General features: G+C 51.7%; 2 protein-coding genes across 12 annotated transcripts in view; both read right to left on the bottom strand.

Annotated features, from left to right (window-relative positions):
- Pnpla6 (patatin like phospholipase domain containing 6) overlaps positions 1 to 3737 on the bottom strand; it is a 31759-nt gene extending 28022 nt beyond the window's left edge. Inside the window, exons 1-7 of one of the 11 annotated variants that reach the window (XM_036209399.1) lie at positions 3552 to 3737; positions 2752 to 2903; positions 2538 to 2600; positions 2352 to 2420; positions 1934 to 2021; positions 1705 to 1787; positions 1452 to 1549 (exon numbers count right to left, since the gene is read on the bottom strand). In XM_036209399.1, the coding sequence (XP_036065292.1) occupies positions 1452 to 1549; positions 1705 to 1787; positions 1934 to 2021; positions 2352 to 2420; positions 2538 to 2561 (362 nt within the window). In that variant the 5' untranslated portion in view covers positions 2562 to 2600; positions 2752 to 2903; positions 3552 to 3737. Of the gene's footprint in view, positions 1 to 1451; positions 1550 to 1704; positions 1788 to 1933; positions 2289 to 2351; positions 2421 to 2537; positions 2601 to 2751; positions 2904 to 3551 lie in introns of those variants that run through there. The other 10 variants (XM_036209391.1, XM_036209392.1, XM_036209393.1 and 7 more) reach the window with 10 other exon arrangements.
- A 144-nt stretch (positions 3738 to 3881) lies between these two features.
- Positions 3882 to 19568, bottom strand: Mcoln1 (mucolipin 1). Its single transcript, XM_036166750.1, has 14 exons — positions 19388 to 19568; positions 14358 to 14563; positions 12922 to 13089; positions 12675 to 12840; positions 11978 to 12086; positions 11627 to 11723; positions 11349 to 11448; positions 8332 to 8438; positions 8072 to 8221; positions 7721 to 7822; positions 6863 to 6985; positions 6423 to 6638; positions 4195 to 4325; positions 3882 to 4099 (listed from the first exon to the last, which is right to left on the bottom strand). The coding sequence occupies exons 1-14, from the start codon at positions 19527 to 19529 to the stop codon at positions 4063 to 4065; spliced, it is 1854 nt and encodes a 617-aa protein (XP_036022643.1). The 5' UTR covers positions 19530 to 19568; the 3' UTR covers positions 3882 to 4062.
- Between the last annotated feature and the right edge of the window lie 729 nt (positions 19569 to 20297).

Below are 20297 nucleotides of genomic sequence, written 5' to 3'. Positions count from 1 at the left end.
TATATTTGTTTGTTTATCTATTTGTGTTTGTATAGGGTAGAGCACAAACTGCAGAAGTCAGTTCTCCCTCTCCACGTGGGTTCCAGGAATGGAACTCATGTCTTCAGACTCAGCAGCAGGTGCCTTGACCCACTGTGCCATCTTACCAGCCCACAAAGGAAGAAGGCAAACGTGATGGGCACAGGCCTTCACTCCAGTTGCTCAGGAGGCTGAGATAGAAGGATCACATGTTCAAGACCTGCCTGGGCTACAGAGAAAATTCAAGGCCAACCTGGATAACCTAGCAACACCTTGTCTCCCCCCCCCCCCAAAAAAAAGGTATAGGGCTTGAGAGTGGCTCCCTGGCAGAAATGCTTGCCTAGAATGGCCAAGTTTCTGAGTTTGATATTGTGTACAAGGTAAATTAAATAAGTTCAATAAAACTGAAAAGTAGTGCCGGCAAGATGGCCCGTGGGTAAAGGTACTTTCTGCCAAGCCTTACAATCTGAGCTCAATCCCTGGGATTCACATGGTGGAAGGAGAAAACCAATCACCATACACATGCTATGACATGTGCACCTCCACATTACACACATAAATAATAAATAAATACATTTTAGTAAAGTAGGGGCTAAGGATATATCTCAGAGGCAGAATGCTTGCTGCAAAAATGAATGAATGAATGAGTGGGGATGTGACTCAGTTGGTAGACTGCTTGTGAGGTACACGAAATGCCTTGAGCTTAGTTCCCTGGACCATATAAGCCAGGCATGGTGAACACACCGATTATCCCATCACAAAGGAGAACCATGAGTCAATGTTAGTCTTGATTATATAGAAAGTTCCAGGCCGGCTTGGACTAAATGAGACCTGTTTTCAAAAAACACGCCAAACCCAAGCAAACAACAACAACAACAACACACACACACACCTTAAGATAGCTCCCAGGGGAACAACATAGAAACTCAAGAGAGATGCTCTCCTGTGTGGATAGTGACGCCCCTAGAGAATCGTCAAACAGCCCCTCTAGCTAGCCATGCAAACATCTGAGATAACTGCAATAAGTCATTTTCAATAAACTCTCCAATATGGCGAGACACCAGGTGTAGATACCTAAATATACGGCAGATAGCCTTCAGGGGCAGGGGAACGTTATTGAAATAAGCCTCAAGCCACAGGCATGTCCACACCAAGCCAAGTGAGAGCTTTGAGATGCCCCTCTAGTGTGGAAAGATTTCCAAGACAGTCCATAATTATTTTTTGTTTTGTTTTTTCGAGACAGGGTTTCTCTGTGTAGTTTTGGTGCCTGTCCTGGATCTCGCTCTGTAGACCAGGCTGGCCTCGAACTCAGAGTGCTGGGATTAAAGGTGTGCATCACCACCGCCCGGCTGACAGTCCATGTGTTTAAATAACTCTGAGGTACAGGTGGTACCCTACCCAGCACTTGGTATTATACCCAGTGTCAGCCTTACTTCTTGGCAATGTTAAGCATCTTCAGTTTCTTCTTCATGCGGGGCCGGGAAGTGGTGGAGACTGATGTGTCCACCAGGGAAGAAGTGGACTGTGATACCTGGGAGAATTAAGAACATGAGGTCAGTTGGAGAAAGAGGAAGGGCAGGTCCAAGGGGACCTTAATAAAGGCAGAAGTGTCCACAGATAAGTGTAAATAGGAAAAGGGCCGGGCTTCTGAGGTCAGCCAGGCCAGCTGGAGGTCCTGGAACTCACCTTCCGCATAATCTTCCGGCCATAGAAAAGCACTTTGTCCCGCTTCCGGAACCGATACCGGGGGCCCTCCGGGGCTGGAGTTTCTGGGGATAGGTGGGAGAAGGGAGGGTGCTTTGAGCTCCGCGCAGGCTCCAGCAAATTCCCCACCCCTGCCGCTTGGGCTCTCCGGGTATTGCAGCTCCCCCTCCATCCCTACTGCCTCCCCCTACAGGGGCCGTTCAATCCTCACTCTGCACCCGCAGCCTCCGCACCACCAAGAGGATCAGCACAGCGGTGACCAGCACCGCCACTCCGGCCCCGATCATCACGCCCAGCACCTGAGGAACGAACGGCACAGGCTGGGCACCGCATATCCGTCTCGCCAAGCCCTCCTCCAGGGCCTTTCGAATCACCTCTGCCCCGGAGGAGGTCGTATTCAGTTCATGACTCGGTGTGCCCATCTGCAGAATGGGTTAATACCGGTTCCCTTCCCACCCCCGACGGTGGGGGAAGCGACGGACTCTTCCCCTGAAGCTTGATGTCCTGCGATGCATGCCGGGAAACGTAGTTTCGCCTGCACATACATCGTTCTCAATGAGAGACTCGCGCGGCGCACAGCAAAGCCCACTGGGAGTTGTAGTCCGGTGCACAAATTCCCCAACCCTTACCATTCCGGTTTGCAGTGGGGCCTCCATTGGTTGTTTCGGACTAGGTAGCAGGTCTGATAGCCTGCAGTCCTGGAAATCGAGGAGCAGAGGGGACCAGAGCAAGACGTCAATCAAGCCTACCCCGCCCGGACCACAGGCTCTTCCTCCCCGCCCCATCTCTTCTCACAAGCCACGCCCCCTAGATACCTTTGGCCTGGGTGACTTCTCCATTCGCCGGGGTTGGGGTGGGAGCAGTTAGAGGGGTTGCTGCTGAACAGAGGGATGGGCAAGTTGACCTCCCAGCCCGCATCTAGGGGTGAGACCAGCCCCCAGCTCCTTGTCCTTATACATAAGACCGGCCAGACTCCCCAACATATTCATCTGCACCTAATGGCCAACGGGTAGTAATCCTGGCACTCACATCAACAGCTCCCTGGCAGGTGCCCCTTAGGCCATGGTCTCTTCTGAAAGTGGTTCCTTCCTTAGCCTTGGCTCTTCGTAGGATCTGACTAGTCTTGACTAAGCAACCCTCAGGCTGGATGCTGTCCTACACCGGGTAAAGACTATGTTCCGCTCCAGGAGAAAAAAAAAAAAAAAAAAAAAGGACCCGTAAACCGAGGCAACAATTGGACTCTGGGCTCCTGACCCAATCCTGCTCCATCGAGGAATCTGGGAGCTGGGTCATGGAGCAACACTGCCGCGAACTCTTGGAAAGAGGGCCCTAAGGCCCTCGGGGTGGGATGAGCTCCCAAAGTGTTATAGGTTTAAGCTTGCAGGTTTAACTGTCAGGAAACAGGAGAGTTAGGGTGCAGAGCATCCCTGGGATTAGTGGAATGATGCAGGAGGTGTAATCAGGGACGCCGGAATTAGGGGAGGATAGGAGGGGCGGCGCGTTGGAAAGTTACTGAGATATTCGGAGGGACACATAACTGCTAACGAAAAGTCTAGGTGTTGGGAGGACACCTGAGCTTCCCGGAAGATACTGAGGGAAGACGGAAAGCTACCGGGACTCTTCTGGGACGCTGGGGATCTTTCTGATACCTTAGACCATTAATTGGAATTTAGAGGTATCACAGAGCCCTGACATATTACCTGGAAAATTGTTAGACTGACTACTCCCCTAGCGTACTCCAGGACGCACCTGGCTACCGAAGCGGAAACACTGGGGCAAGGAACTCGGGCATGGGGGTGGGGTGGGAGCATCGGAAAGTCGGGACCTACCCGGAATCAGAGGACAAATCGATCCGGGGCAAAGCTGAAGCTCGCTAATGGCCCTCGAAGGGACACCCTTGCTCAGTCGATGGAAACTCGGATCACCCAGGAGCTGCAACCAGTGTCCACCCAGCGTTGACCAACACCCCTAGTTTTCCGTCCGCTGCCGCAGACGCGGCACCTTTAAATTACTCCACCGCAGGGCCCGCCCCAGCCCCGCCTCCTGCCATGCTTGGAAGGTCGCACTGCGCCAGCCATGCCTGGAGTGGCAGCCTCTTAAAGGAGCCGACAACTCGTAGTGAAAGCCCTGCCCCTCCCGCCACAAATTAGATCATCACGTTTATGTTTCCTTTTATTTAACAGCCACCCTACTTGCCCTCCCTTCCCCAGTGTCCGATTCGACCAGCCCAAGCCCTCACAAGGCCTGTCAGAAGCGGATCTTTAAAAGTAAATTCTAAAAATAAATAAGCCAGGGTGCCAGGAGTACAGGGGATAAGGTCTAGGGACAATCATCTTGGAATCAGTTCACCAGCAGTGAATGGTCCTCCGGGGAGTCCCTGGAAGAGAAGAGAAGTGGGAAGAAGGGACATCGGATCTCTCTGCCACACACCCTAGGCTGTAAGAATCCACAACCCAGACGTGGGGCACCAACCTCCCACAGCAGCAGAGCAAGCTGCAAGCGGAGCCACTTCCTCGTCGGAACTTGCCAGACGTGGGACTATCCTGGCATTGTTCGATGTAGGCCTGGAGCTCACTCTTCTCTGTGCCAGTACCTCCGGGGTGCTGGGGAGAGATGATCCCCCAAAACCCAGCATGAAAGTTGGTCCTGACCTCCAAGCTCCTCAGGTGCAGTCAGCTGGGTATTCCACTGTTTCTCTGATGTGACCACCTGGTGTCTCACTTGTGGCTTGCTTCGCTGTAGAAACCTTTCCCATCCCTGGATGTGGTCACAGGTCTCAGGTTTCTTGGTTTAGTTAGTGCCCTGTGCTCCAGGCCAGGAGCCTAGACTGGGTATTTAGCAATCTACTTCTAGAGTTGGAACAAGATAACTCACGCCTACATTCAAGGGTGCTGTATGTGTGTGATATCTGAGTGTTCCAGCAAGACACAGTAATATATACCTGTGGGATGGCTATAGATCATCCATGTGGGAAAGAGCGCACACATCTGCTACCTACCAGTGATATAGAATGAGGCACGGTCCCAAGAAAATCTTCTTCCCATGACTTCCTGGGGCCACCACTATTTCCAAGCCCTTTCTGGCTACCAACTCTTTGGATCTTCCTCTCTACAAGCATCCTCTCCCTTGGGATCCCATCTCCCAATCTAGAATTCTTAGGAGACAAGGGGAATATTCTAAGCAGTCACCTAGCCACACTGGCTTTTGGATACTTAGGTGTATTTGCTCTGTTTGGGGGTATGTGTGTTTAGCTACTGTGTCTTCTGGGGTGCTAGGAAAAAGTAGTTTTCCTGCAGGCTGTGGGAGGCTGAGTGAGAGGACAAGAGTACTAAGTGGGGCGGCAGGGAGATTCACCCAGCTAACCTGTCCTAAGGAGGGTGGGGCGCACTGGCTATCAAGTGGTCCCCGTTCACCCAGTGCTAGTGCAGAAATGAGTTGTGCATGGACAGGGAGTGTGGAAGGTTGTAGATGGACCCTGATGCGGTTGGGTATTAGGGTAGGCCTGGAAAAGCTTCTCAGCTGGAGCGGTGACTGCACAGCATCCAGGAAGCCCTGGGTACCATGCCCAGCAACACCTACACTTGATGGGTGGTAAGCATCTACCTAAAGGCCCAGCACTCAGGTGGTAGAAGCAGGACAGCTCAAGGTCATCCTCCATGGAAAGATCTTAACAGGCCTGTGAGATGGCCCAGAGGGCAAATGAAAATGTCTCCACCAAACCTGATGACTCCACGTGGTGGAAGGAGAACTGACTTCCACAAAGCCTATCTCCAAACACACTGTGCTGTGCACAAGCCCCTCCTACCTCCAAATAAGTAAATGGTTAAAAAAGATCATATGGCCCGGTGGTGGTGGTGCACGCCTTTCATCCCAGCACTCGGGAGGTAGAGCCAGGCGGATCTCTGTGAGTTTGAGGCCAGCCTGGTCTACAAAGCGAGTTCCAGGACAGGTGCAAAGCTACTCAGAGAAACCCTGTCTCAAAAAACCAAAACCAACCAACCAACCAACCAACAAACAAAAAAGTAAATTAAAAAAAAGTAACTCTGCCCCCTTGTTGGATTTGGCTCAGTGGTAGAGTACTTGCCTAACAAGCGCAAGGCCCTGGGTTCGATCCTCAGCTTGGGGGGCGGGGGAATGGGATGACACACAGACAGACTCGGGACACCATATGGGAGAAGGCCAGTGAGATAGCTCAGCAGATAAAGGCACTGGAGTTGAGGTCTATGACCCATGTGGTGAAAGGAGAGAACCAGTTCCGGCAGGTTGTTCTCTGACCTCCACACATGTAACACACACACACAGAGGAGAGACAAAGAAACACAGAGAGAGAGAGAGAGAGAGAGAGAGAGAGAGACAGAGAGAGAGAGACAGACAGACAGACAGACAGACAGAGAGAGAGACAGAGAGAGAGAATACTCCTTTTTGTCCGCCAGCAGGAGACAGGAACCTGCCCTTTTCTGCCCATCCAGCTGAGTGCAGCTGTGATACATCCTAGACTTCTCTTTCAGGATGACCCCAACAACTCCAACTAACCCCAAACCCAGTTCCAGCCTGCTCTCTCCTTGGACTTCACAAAGCCTCTGAGTCTTCTCTGCTCCACCTACTGTGCCCCCAGGCAGCCCTTAGAACTCAGGGCTGAAAATGTTCAGGAGAGCGGAGAGCGGAGACAGATTCCCAGGAGGAGGGTAAAGGTGGCCGACCTTGATGGTGTCGTAGGCGCCCGTGATGAGTGCGATGAAGAGACTCAACACCATGTAGATGAAGAGGCTGATGAAGGAGTAGAGGTAGAGCTGGGAGAAGAGCCACACCAGGCTACTGCGACCCTGCTGGGCCTGCATGGCTGCGAACGTCACAAACATGTCGTCCCCGTTGATGAGCGAGAACAGACACTCGGAAACCATGGACAGCGAGCGGAACTGTAGGCAGTGAGGTGGGGAAAGAGGATAGGTGTGGCTGGGGGTCATCAGGCTCACCAGGGATCAGTGGGCAGAATGACTGGCAGCTGGGCCCATCTGAGGGTCATCGTCAATGGCAAGGTTATGGGGTTAACAGATGTGGCTGAACATGATGGCACATACCTTCAATCCCCGCCCTTCGACAGTAGTTCACAAACACAGCCCTCCCCCCCAGTAGCCCATACCTTCACGTGGTAGGGTCCCAGGACAATCCAGCCACAAAAGCAATAGCCCAGGTAGATGACAGCCACACAGCAACAGAAACGCATGACACTGGGCAGTGCCACACGCAACGTGGCAATCAGGATCTGCAGAGGGCCAAGGGGGCCACAGTGAAGGCAATGCTCACAGCCCAATCGGCTCTCAGACAGGGAGGACCTCACCAATGTGGCCAGAAGGGCTGCTGAGAGTTTAGATAGGGCAGGACCCACCTGGGAGGAGCCTGCGACATACCACAGCTGGACTCAGCTGGATGGACAAGGAGGGACAGGCTCCCGTGGCCCTGCCCAGGTACAAGGACGCGTGTGTCTGTGGTAGGTGGGTATAAGAAAGAGATTTCTGGTTTGGTAATAAAGCTCAGTTGTAGAGTGACTAGTATGCATGGGGCCTTGAGTTTGATCCTTGGCGCTACATAGAACCAAACATAACGGCATACAGCTGTCATTCCACCACTTGGGAAAACAGGAAGATCAGGAGTTCAAGGTTATCCTCAGCCATGTAGCAAGGACAGCCTGGGTTACATGAGACCTTGTGTTTAAAAAAAAAAAAAAAAAAGCCAGGCTTTAATCCCAGCACTCAGGAGACAGAGGCAGGTGGATCTCTGAGTTCAAGGCCAGCCTGGTCTACAGAGCAAGTTCCAGGATAGGCAGGGCTACACAGAAAAACCCTGTCTCATAAAAAAATATGGGAAGAGGAAGAGGAAAGAGGCTTGTGGTGGACCACAGATTGGCAGAATCAGTGACGGACGGCTTTGTGTTCTTGGGCTTGCTTGAGAGGCTTGGGGCACATTCTACCCAGGGGTAGCTCAGGGGCAGGAGACTCACGTTGTACTTGTGGAAAAAAGTCAGGTAGCGGATGACGCCAACCCAGACGAGCAGCGTGGAGGTACCCAAGAGGATGCTGCAGACGTCATAGCTTGCTAGGTTCTGTGGGCAAGAGTGAGGGATGAAGTGAGTGGTGGCACACACCGGTAGGATTTGCTGAAGGAGGCAGAGGCAGGAGGATCATGAGTTCCAGGCCAGCCTGGGGTTACTGGCTGAGCGATTACCCACTACAGAGGGATCAACTCATAGTCACACTCTACCTGGGGGGGGGGGAAGGTGGCCCCCAAACAGGCAAAGGCCTGGAGACAGACACACTGGGCCCTGAGCGCAGGGCCCTGTCAGGACTCATACCTTTGCCTCAATGCCGATCTTCATGACAGTCCCCGAGATGGTAAGCACATCACTGGTAACCAATAGGATGTACCAGCCATTAACGAACTCCAGCCGTTCCCACAAGCTAATTTCCCGACCCCGCCGCCGCCACATGAATGCAACAAACTCCTGTGGGAGGAGCCCAGGTGAGGGTCTGTCTAGAACCATTAGGCCATCACCCCCACCATGGCCCCAGGGTTGGGCAAGGCGGGCACCAGCTCGGGACACCAGGGACTCACGTTCTGAAGCAGGAAGCCACGTAGCAGTGAGCGGGCACACAGCAAGAAAGACAGGGAGCAGGTGAGGATGACCACCACATCAAATAGAAGCCGGAAGCTGTTGTCTCCTGCAGGAAGGAGGGTGGGTCCCATCAAAACTCACCTGGGGCCATAAGAGAGGGTGTGTGTGTGTGTGTGTGTGTGTGTGTGTGTGTGTGGGGGGTAGTGGTGTGTGTGTGTGTGTGTGTGTGTGTGTGTGTGTGTGTATGTATGTATGTATGTATGTATGTATGTATGTATGGGTGGTTTATGGCTGCTACACTTAGGGGTCCCTAGCATGGAGAGTGTCAAAATCCCTGATGAACACTGGTATGGAGCATACTTTTTTTGTAGTGTTAAGCCAAACACTCTATCACTAAAATACATCCCTACCCTGTTTTGTTTTGTTGTTTGTCTCAGAGACAGGATCTCATATCCCAGGCTGACCTCAAACTTACTATGTAGTCAAGGCTGGTCTTGAATTCAGCCTCCAGAGTATTGGGATTACAGGAAAACTAATTTAAGAATTTGTTTTTAATTTTAACTGGCAGCAAAAGTAGCTACCACAGTTAGTTAATCTTTCATTCTATTGGGCATGATAAATTTAATTCAATAGTTATATACATTTTGATTGGCTTTGAAAGTTATAAATTTATAAGCTCAAGTTCCATTTGCTTTTGGGATACCATCTTACAAGGACTCCAATTTGCAGTAAGGCTCATTAAGTAAGGGAATACTGGCTATGGGTGGGTTAGGACTTCTGTTGGTCTTTTCTGTGAAGAACACACAGATTGCAAGCCCATCCCCACTTTGAGATCTTTGGTGGCAGTTAAGCCTACAGCTCACACATGGTTGAGCCTGTATGATAATGAGTATTCAGAGATGGGTAATGCCTGGGGGGGGTGCTCACCAACATAAGACATAATGCCTGTGTGGCCTGGGCAGGCGTCTCCATGACAGGTAAGGTGACCTGCTGACATCCCACACAACCTAAGTCAGAAGCTCTTTTTTTGTTTTGGTTTTTGGTTTTTTCGAGACAGGGTTTCTCTGTAGCTTTGGAGGCTGTCCTAGAACTCGATTTGTAGACCAGGCTGGCCTCAAACTCACAGAGATCCACCTGCCTCTGCCTCCTGAGTGCTGGGATTACAGGTGTGCGCCACCACCGCCCGGCAAAGCTCATTTTTTACACTTGATCTTAGCCAAAAGGCCGAGAAGTGATGGAAGCTCATTTTTTAGTAAAAGGGGGGACCTGTAGGGCCCTGGTCCCAGTTTTGGGTAACTGTTGCCTTGCTTGCTGACCTTGACCTTGATATCCTCCTTATGCTGATTCCCTGTGAGATTCCACCCTCCTGAATGCTTAAGGGAAGTTCCTTGTCTGTGTATCCTGCATATTGGGCGTTAACAGCTTAGATGCAAGATTGTAAAACATCAGAATCGAACTTCTGCCCTCAGGGGTTCTCCCATTGTGCTGTAAGCCTGTATTTAAGGCCTCCTCCCTCCTTCAATAAACGGCATTCGGCATTTAAAAAAAAAAGGAAAAAAAAAACCTGCATGAAGCAAGGCGATGGTGGAGCACACCTTAAATCCCAGCACTCGGAGGCAGAGCCAGGCGGATCTTTGTGGAGTTCAAGACCAGCCTAGTCTATAGAGTGAGTTCCAGGAATGGTACAAAGCTACACAGAGAGACCCTGTCTCGAAAAGCCAACCAACCAACCAACCAACCAACCAACCAAATAAATAAATAAAAGCAAGCCTGCAAAAAGAAAACAAAAATGCAAAGGCTGGGTGGTGGTGGAGGTGGTGGTGGTGGTGGTGGTGGTAGAGGTGGTGGTGGTGGAGGTGGTGGTGGTGGTGGTGGTGGTGGTGGTGGAGGTGGTGGTGGTGGTGGTGGAGGTGGTGGTGGTGGAGGTGGTGGTGGTGGTGGTGGAGGTGGTGGTGGTGGTGGTGGAGGTGGTGGTGGTGGAGGTGGTGGTGGTGGTGGTGGTGGTGGTGGTGGTGGTGGTGGTGGGGTGGTGGTGGTGGTGGTGGAGGTGGTGGTGGTGGTGGTGGTGGTGGAGGTGGTGGTGGTGGTGGAGGTGGTGGTGGTGGTGGTGGTGGTGGTGGTGGTGGTGGTGGTGGTGGTGGTGGAGGTGGTGGTGGAGGTGGTGGTGGTGGTGGTGGTGGTGGTGGTGGTGGTGGTGGTGGTGGTGGAGGTGGTGGTGGTGGTGGTGGTGGTGGTGGTGGTGGTGGTGGCGGCGGCACACGCCTTTAATCCCAGCACTGGGAGGCAGAGGCAGGTGGATCTCTGTGAGTTTGAGGCCAGCCTGGTTTACAGAGCAAGTTCCAGGAAAGGCGCAAAGCTACACAGAGAAACCCTGTCTCAAAAAACCAAAAAAAAAAAAAGCACTAAGAATTGAGCATAGGGCCTCATATCTGCTAGGAATTACTCTACTACTGAGCTACGTTTCCAGCCCATTTTGTTTCCTTTTATTTTGAGATAGGGTCTTGAATAGTACTGGGTAACCTGGAATTTACTGTATAGACAGGACGACCTTGAGCTCCTAATCCTCGTGTTGTGAGTATAGGAAAATATTCACTTACTTATATATATATATACATACATATATACATACATATGTACATACATACCTAAGGCCTTGAGCATGCTAGGTAACCACTGAACTACATCCCCAGTCATCATCTTTTGCTTTAAGATAAGGTCTTTAAATTGCTCAGGCTGCCTTTGAACTCAGTAACCCAGGCAGATTTTGAATTTGTTATCATCTTACATCAACCTCCTAAATAGTTGGGATTACAGCCCTGCTCCTTGTGACTGACTTGACTGGGCTCAGGACATTCCCAGGCAGGTCAAAGTGCCTGAGCAACACTGGTCTGGGGTTCACAGGCAAGTCATGGAAGGTAAGGGGCCCTGGATAGAACTATAGTAGGCCCAGGAAACGCTTGGGAGAGTCAGGGCTGTTCTTGGGATGGTGGGGGCGTCCGAGGGTAGGAGAGTTTACCATGTCTGGAGACATTGGGGTGTTTACACTCCTGGATGTGGGTCTGGGTCTCCAGGCGGATAGGGATTCGCCCACTGTGCGCTTTATTGTCAAACGTGATCTGAAGGGGTAAGAGCAGAGTAAGCCTAAGCAACCCCAAGCACCAACCCCTAGCTCCATGACAGATGGTCCAGGTCTCTAGCCCATCGCTCTCATACTATCTTGGGTGAATGTTCCTCTGATGCCCCTTAACCAGGTAAGGGGAGCTTGGGAGTCCACATGATCACTCATTTGCTCACCAGGACACTGAAGGTATAACAGTCTGGGATCTCATTGTTGATGAGGCTCTGCAGGTTAATTGTCTTCAGCTGGAAGTGGATGGTGACGTTGATCAGCCTATTTGGGAGAGGCTTGGGTGAGGGGCAGGGCCCCAATGTCAGTCGCTCCTATCCTGTGCTGGCTCTGCAGCTAGCAGAGCTAACAGCTTACTCAGCTGCCCGTCAGCTCACTGTGTGATCGCCTCACCCGCCACCAACTCCACGAAAGTGGCCTCCGATCCAGACGTCTGGACCCTTGTCACTGTCACCCACCCATCCTCAGCTGGACCCTGAGCCCCTCCAGGAATCAGCCCCCAGAGGAAAGGGCAATACTTGTGGAATTTCAATGTGAGGTTCTTGTAACTGCTGCTGCTATCCAAGAGATCCAAGTCCTCACTGGGGGTGCCGGGAGGTCTGTCAGGAGGATCCACCTGGATACAGTCTGAAGACAGGTAGTCATGGAAAGGGCTCAGGGAGCAGGGAGGCCCCGGCCAGCCTCCCAATGTCCTGTCAGGGCTTCTTCACTGTATCAGCTCCCACTTTATGCTTTAGTGCTTTTTTTCCAGCACTAGGGATCAAGCCTAGAATTTGTGTGCTAGGCCAGAGTCCACCAGAGCTATGCCTCCAGCCCCTCCCTTTACACTTAACATTCTGCTGCCTCCCCCCACACCAGGGTATGCTCTACAGAGACCACGGCATTCCACAGGCCCTCCAAAAGTTCAGAGAGTGGATGATATTCAGGACAACGCCTGGCTCTTCCTGTGGAATGTATTTCACTAAGCATGCTGCATATGTCAAATTATTCATGTTTATACAATCTGATCACACAGATGGACAACTGACAAGGTCAGGTTTTTAGATCTTTTTCTTTTTCTCTATTTTCCTTTTTTCCACAGCCTCACCTTTAGCCCCTCACTGGAGGATTCTAGGCGGGCTCTCTATTGCTGAGACATATCTCTAGCCCCTAGGTCAGGGTTTTAATCCTGGAAACCTAAACCCCCAAAAGTTAGGCCCTGCACTGGCTACTCACCAGTGACTACCCTCGGGTCAATGTCAAAGGTGTCATTGGCTGGGTCCACGTGGCCACGGTGGTAGTACCGCTGGCAGAGAGCCAGAGCGGAACCATTGGCCCAAGGACCGCCCCCACTGCGGACATAGGCATACCGGCCCAGGGATACGTCAGGCAGGATCAGGTACTGTGGGTAGAGAAGAGGGTCTGTCAGCCCCACCTGGTCTGTTACAGTACTCCCCAACCCTCTCCCACCTGTTCACTATACCTGGTCCACAGCATAAAAGATGGCTTGGTAGAGCTGCTCCCGTGTGTAGGCAGCAAAGGTGTCATCAGCCCCATCAGAGTAGCCCAGCAGGAAGAGGTGTCGGAAGGCAATGGTGTTCTCTTCCCGGAATGTCACTACCAGCTGGTTGCTGAGCCCAAAGAGAATGAGCTGCCAAGAAGGAACCAGAGGTTGGCCCTAGGCGCTGAGTACAACTCAGCGAGGCACAGGTAGAGGAAGAAGAAAAAGAGAATCCAAGAGATGTCCCCTGGGGTCAGACAAGGCCCTGCTGGTGCTGCAGGGGGCAGCCTGTAATTTGTTACTTAAACACAACCTTGACCCCCTGGTCTTCCTGAATCTGCCTCCCAAGTGCTGGATGACAGGTGTGCTTTATGCAGTACTGGGGTGAAACCTAGGGCTTCATGCCTGCCAGGCAAGCATTCTACCAGCTGAACCACATCCCCAGCTACTGTGATGAACACATGACCAAAGGCAACCTGGGGAGGAAAGGGTTAATTTGGCTTACACTTTCACATCTCAGTTCATGCTGAAGAAAGTCAGGACAGGAACTCAAACAGGGCAGGAATCTGGAGGCAGGAACTGATGCAGAGGCCGTGGAAGGGTGCTGCTTACTGGCTTGCTCTCCATGGCTTGCTCAGCCTGCTTTCTTATAGAACCCAGGACCACCAGGCCAGGGGTAGCCCCACCCACAATGGACTGGGTGCTCCCTCATCTATCTATCATGAATTAAGAAAATGCCCAACAGGCTTGTTTACAACCAGATCTTCTGGAGGCATTTTCTCAACTGAGGTTCTCTCCTGTCCACTGACTCTAGCTTGTGCCAAGTCATACAGAAACCAGCCTAGACACCAGCTCCTTGGATTTTTTTCTTTGTTGCCTTGAGTAGCATGGCCCTCTTCACTTCTCCATCCTTAAATTCCATGCTATGTCGATGAAAGCATCCCCAGTGCACAGCACCAGGCGGGTACTACCAAACCTCACAGCAGTGGTGAACGGTCAGTATATGTTTACTGATTGACAGGTAGTGTGCAAACCCAGGCCTCCGGCATAGGTACTGTTGGTTCACTTTTGTGGTCTACTTTTGCTGAGAGGAGATCAGGAGAGTGTCAGATTGACTGGGTTCAAATGCCATCTACCCGTGTTCCGCCACAGGGTGACTTCACACAACTCTCAACCTGTGTGAGCCTCAAGGGCATTAGGGTATACAACAGGGTGGGGGGTGGGAGGTGGGGGGTGGGGGGGGGGGAAGAGTGCTTCTGGGAAGCTACAAGGAGTTACTGAGCACCAATCTCAGATTCCTTTCTAACGGTAACCCCACAGCTGTTGTCATTATGTGGCAGCAGGGGGCCATTCTAAGATGAGAACAGGCTGCAGTGGCCCTGGTGGCATTTGGCAGGAGCCTGCCTGGCTGGTCTCACCTGCACAGTGACCACCAAGATCTTGACCACCTGCAGCGTCAACTTGCATGGCTTGCGGCCTTTGGCCCGGAACTTGTCACAGGGGCTCATAAAGAAGTACTTGAGGCGGCGACGGAGGTCTTCCTCTTCTGGGGGCGTTGTTGGGACTGGTGAAGTCCCTCTCTGGGTTCCATACCCAGGATTGGGGGTCAGCAGTCGCTCAGTCTCTAAAAGAATGGGCAAAGATAGCAGAAGATCAGGAATGGACATTGCCCTCTCTGCTTCCTTCCCCAGCAAGTCCCACCAACCCTACAGGCAAGGAAGAATGTAGATGAAAAACGAGAACATGAGCCTGGAAGATGGCTCAGCAGGTGAGGTGTTTGCCACCAAGCCTGACAACCTGAGTTTGAGCCTCTGAACCCACATGGTGGAAGGAGAGAACCCATAAACTCATGCACACACGCGCACATACCCAATAAGTAAATGCAATAAAAAAAAGTATCTTAAAAAGAAAGAAAAACCAGGGCTGGCATGTAGCTCAGCTGTAGAGTACTTGCCGAGAATGCACAAAGCTCTGAGTCTGAGCCCAGAAATTGAACATGGTGGTGGTGCACATCTGAAATCCCCGCTCTCTCAGGAGCTGGAAGCAGGAGGATCAGGAGACCAAGCGCATCTCTGGCTATATAGTAAGTTCGAGGCCAGCCTGAGCTACGTGAGACCCTGGTGAGAAAGGAAGGGAAAGTGGGAAGGACGGAAGTAGGAAGAAGAGAAGGCACAAGCTTATGATCCCAGCACTGGAAAGTTGAGGCAGGAGTATTACAAGTTCTAGGCCAGCCTGGGCCACACAGAGAGAGACAGAAAAAGGAGCCTGGCATGGCACATGCCTATAATCCTAGCACTTGGGAGGCAGAGGCAGGAGGATCAGGAGTTCAAGGTCATCATCCTCAGCTACATAGCAAGTCTGAAGTGAGTTCCAGGAAAGGCGCAAAGCTACACAGAGAAACCCTGTCCCCAAAAAAAGGGGGGTGGCACTGGAGAGATGGCTCAGAGGTTAAGAGCACCGACTGCTCTTCCAGAGGTCCTGAGTTCAATTCCCAGCACCCACATGGTGGCTCACAACCATCTGTAATGAGATCTGGAGCCCTCTTCTGTATACATAATAAATAAATCTTTTAAAACAAAGGAAAGAAGGAAGGAAGGAAGGAAGCAAGCAAGCAAGCAAGCAAGCCGGGTGGTGGTGGTGCAGCCTTTAATCCTAGCACTCGGGAGGCAGAGGCAGGTGGATATCTGTGAGTTCAAGGCCAGCCTAGGCTACAGAATGAGTTCCAGGAGAGGCTCCAAAGCTACATAGAGAAACCTGGTCTTGGGGAAAAAAAAAAAAAAAAAAAAAAAAAAAAAAAAAAGCCTGGGGCCAGCCTAGGAGAAAGGTGGGGGAAGGGGGAAGTGGGGAGAGACACAGATAGGCAGTAAGACGGCTCAGGGAGTAAAGATGTTTGTTACCAAGCTTGACGATCTAAATTTAATCTCCTCACTGAGCCTCAACTTGATCATCCTCCATAAACTCAGAACTCAGAGCCTGGATCAAGGCTAGCCAGAAAAATCCACCAGTCTTCTTGTGGGTTTGGGGAAGAAGGACCAGCTTGGGCTGAGCTGGCTTCTTGGAGGGCTTGGCAAGGTCCCCATATGTATCCCAACTCCAACTTACAAGTAATCAGCACAGAGCAGAGCCCACACTCCAGCGTTCTCAGGACAAATCCCCCAAGAACAACCTTTGAGCCCATTAGAAACCAGCCCATCCCAGGCCACAGGTCTGACTCTAACAATAATAAAGGCTAGCATGATGATTCATGTCTGTCAACCCAGCACTCAGAGGTGGAAGTTCAAGGTTTGCCTGAACTACATAACGAAACACAGGCCAGCTTGGGTTAGAGCCTGACCCAGAACTCCACAACAGGGGCTGGCGAGGTGATTCAGTAAGCAGGTAAAGGTGCTTGCTGCCAAGCCTGACAACCTGAGTTCAATCCCTGGAACCGACATGGTGGAAGAAGAGGACCAAATCCTACACGTGCAGCCAACTCACTTCATCACCCTTCAGGAGCTCACACAGCCAAGAGCCAAAGTCCAGCCTCAGTCTGCCTCCCCCAACTCTCCCACCCAGGAACTGGAAATGAAAACCATCTACCCCCAAGGCTGAGATCCCGAAACAGCTCTGAGAATCCTGCCAGACCCAGCAGGGAAGAACCCACTCTTCAGTGCACGGCTAGGTCTGAGGGGCACTGGGCTCTCACCTTCAATGCAAACACTTGAGAGTTGGAGGCAGGAGAGCCTAAGTTGTAGGTCAGTGGGAAAGCCAACCACAAGCACAAGAACAAAGATCCCAGGTGGTAGCAACCGCTGGAGTCCCAGACAGTCTTGGTACCTGGTAGCCTAGAACTGTCTCTAACTGCCTAGTCACCTCCACTGGAAGACCTTTCAGGTCTCGGTCGGTCTTTCTCATACTCTGTCTGTCTGTTTCTCTGTCTCGGTCTGTCTGTCTGTCTGTCTGTATCTATCTATAGCTATGGGAAAATGAAACAAACAGATGTAGTCCAGGTGTCTTCAAACTCATTAGAATTGAAGATGGCCTTAAACTCCTGATTCTCCTGCCTACACCTCCCAAATGCTGGGACTAAGGCATGGCTCTGCTTCTGGCTTTCACCCTCCACCTGACAAAGCTAAGTAGATTTTCCCCGTTAATACAGGGTGTCCCTGGCTGGCTTGAACTCACAGAGATCTACCTGCCTTTGCCTCTTGGGCCTGACTGCTAGGATTAGAGGCACACACAACCAAGCCTGGTGAAATATAGGTTTTGTTTGTTTGTTTGTTTGTTTGTTTATTTGTTTATTATGTATACAGTGTTCTGTCTGCATGTATCCCTGCAGGGCACCAGATCTCATTACAGATGGTTGTGAGGCACCATCTGGTTGCTGGGAATTGAATTCAGGACCTTTGGAAGAGCAAGCAGTGCTCTTAACCTCTGAGCCATCTCTCCAGCCTGAAAACAGATTATTTTATTTGTGGTGCTTGGGATGGACTTGCTTGTACAATGATATACAAGCATTCTATCTGTGAACCATTCTTTCAGCCCTAAAGCTGCCAGGATGAGGCTGGCCCACGTCACTGGCTCCTCAGCTCTGAACCTGGCTCCTCCCTGTTTAGTCTAGGTGAGCTTGTTTACAAGCTAGTAGCCAGGAAAGCCAGAGGCAGGCTGTAACTCCCTAGCTAAGATCCCAGGCACAACTAGCCAGGACTTCCACTGGAGTGTCTGTAGCTGGCACACAGTGGGGATCAAAATGAGATTTCACTCTCGATTTCCCCATGACAGGTCTGGAATCATACAACTGGGGACATACAATCTCATTTTAGGGAGACAAGACTGCAGGGGTGGGAGCTGTAACTGAATTAGTCCCCCAGATTCATGGAGGCCATCTCTCTAGCTCTCTTCCCACCTGCATTTAGGGAAGCCGAGCATTTGGACACTGGCTGCCAGAAGCAAAACCTTGGAACTCACGTCAAAGTTACTGAGTTCCAGCAAACTGAGTAACTGGAACTTTGGCTATAGCTGAGGACATAGCTCAGTGGTAGCGTGCTTGCCTAGGAAACATGGCCCTAGGTTCAAGCCAGAAGAAGGAGGGAGAAGAGGAGGAGGAAGACTTGTTTAGACCTGTAATCCCAGGGCTCAGAGGCTGAGGAGAGAGGACCGAACATTCAAGTCTGAGGGGAAGGTGCACACCTGTAATTACAGCATTCTGGAGGTAAGGGTGGCAGATCTAAGTTCCAGGACTGCCAGGGCTACACAGAAAGATCGTCTCAAGACAACAAAACCAAAAATAAGACAGGTTCAAATCTGGCCTACAGGAAAAAGATACTGATCCCAAACCAAACCAAAAACTAACAAAACCCTTGGGTTTCAAATGCTGACCTAAAGGGAGAAGCTGGCTGCCTGCCTGAATTAACAAACTCTGAGCAGAGACTAGGTTGGGGAAGGCAACACTCTCACAGGTCACATACGACTTGGAAAGAAATGCTCCATAATAGCAATAATAAAGCCACCCATGGTGACACATGGTTATAATCCCAGCACAAGGGAGGTGGAAGCTGGAGTTATCAGGACTCCTGCCCTCTGAAGCTGGAGAAGCTTATGCCCACCCACACAGTCCAAGTTCTCGGGACTATCTACCTCTCTTTCATAAGGCAACTAAGTTTGTACTGGCCTTCAGAGTGAACAAATAAACTCTCTTCCAGAGGTCTGAAAGGCTGGTACCCACCCACTGGTTCTAAAAACTATCTGCCCATTCTCTTCCAAAGGGCAGCCAAGAAGTCTGCACCAGACTTTAGGGGGAAAACAGAGCTTAGTGACAGAGGTTGGGGAAGATGGTTGTCCACCCATCACCCAGTTCTAGGAGCTGGGGAAACTCACTGCTTGAGGCCAAGCGATGTTGGTACCCATCTACGACCCAGGTTCTGGGTACTATGCAAGCTCTCCACCTGAGGTTAGAGATGTCGGTACCCACCCGCCACCCAGGTTCCCATGGGGACTCTAGGGAACTTCAGAACTGGAAGCTGGGAGCTCATTGCCCGGGTTCTATGAGCCTTCTGCCCTTCTCTCCCCTACGGAGCAGCTGAGGAGTCCGCACTGGGCTGGAAGAACGGGAAGCTGGGTGCTCGCCGCCCAAGGTCGGGGATGTCGATGCGCACCCGCTGCCCAGGTTCTAGGAGGCATCTGTCAATCTCTCCTCCATAGGAACTCAGAGAAGTCCTCACTGAACTTCAGAACGTCAAAGCTAGATGCTCGCCGCCCAAGGTCAGATATGTCGATACCCACCCGACACCCAGATTCTGCGGAAGCTCTCCGCCTGAGGTCAGAGATGCTGGTGCCCACCCGCCGCCCAGGTTCCAGAAGCCGAATGCCCACTTCTCCCGTACTGGACTGGAGCAGCGGAGCCAGGCTGGGCGCTCGCCGCCGTCTGAGGTCGAGGAGCCGGGCGCGCCCTCCCGCCGCCCGCGCTCACCTGAGCCGCGCCGGCCCGCCGCGGTGGCCATGGCCGCACGGTGAGCGCGGGGTGCGGGCGGGTCCGAGCGCGCGCCACTGTCACTGACTGCAGCCTCGATCCCTCCCGGCGCGGCTTCAAACCCTTCGCCATCAGCTGACATGCGCCGCGGTCACGTGAGCAAGGCGGCTGCGTTGACCACGTGACGAATTCTGACCCAGCCAGCGAAGCCGGAGCCCAGCTTCCGCACTCATCCCTGCAGTGCGCATGCGCCCCCTAGCTGGCGACTCGGGTTAAGAGCAGTCAGTCGCGCGGTCCTAGCACCGACCCGCAAGGCTCACACAAAAGGGTCTGTGAAACGTGCTGGTTCCGATCTGGTTCCTGGTGACTTCTATGTCTACGTCCTAAGCCGAAAGTATCCTCCCCTTTACTCCCAGAAACCTTTTCTGTCTCCCATCCAGGCTACAAGCAAACGGTATTTCCTAAGCCAAATAGAACCCTACATCGTCCTTTCTGCACTACTACAACAGCCTCAGCCCTGCCTTTTACTGCCAGCCTCCGTCTACGAGCAGCCTGGAGAACCTCCAAAGAATTTTTATCTTCTAGAACCTCCTAGTGGTTTCCCAATGGCTTTGCAAGGACCAGAAAACTTCCCGTTTCCATCTCCTACCGTTCGCCTCTTTCTGGCCTCAGGGCATTTGCAGTCTTGCTTGGAATGGGATGCTTAAGAATATAGGATCTGCAAGGCAGGTAGGTAATTAGAGTTTAAATCTAAGCACTTATAATCATCACTTCAAAATTCCCGAGACTGCCTTAAGCTGTGTGATCTATTTCCTTTTATTATTAATAATATTTAAAATTTGCTTGCCAGGCAGGGTGTCTTAAACATCTTTAATCCTGTCACCCGGGAGGCAGAGACAGGCAGGTTTCT

Source organism: Onychomys torridus, chromosome 17, assembly GCF_903995425.1.
Source record: "Onychomys torridus chromosome 17, mOncTor1.1, whole genome shotgun sequence".
Taxonomy (NCBI): Eukaryota; Metazoa; Chordata; class Mammalia; order Rodentia; family Cricetidae; genus Onychomys; species Onychomys torridus.
Note: the sequence above shows the minus strand (reverse complement) of the source record. Positions and strands in the feature narration are given on the sequence as shown.

Bases quoted from the DNA above. Each gene is read 5' to 3' on its own strand.
- Mcoln1 (XM_036166750.1), bottom strand. From the start codon at position 19,529: ATGTCAGCTGATGGCGAAGGGTTTGAAGCCGCGCCGGGAGGGATCGAG. The intron at 13,090-14,357 runs GTGAGACCAGCC...CCTTCTTGGCAG, and splicing joins TCTTGGTGGTCACTGTGCAG to CTCATTCTCTTTGGGCTCAG. The intron at 7,823-8,071 runs GTATGAGTCCTG...TCTTGCCCACAG, and splicing joins AGATCGGCATTGAGGCAAAG to AACCTAGCAAGCTATGACGT.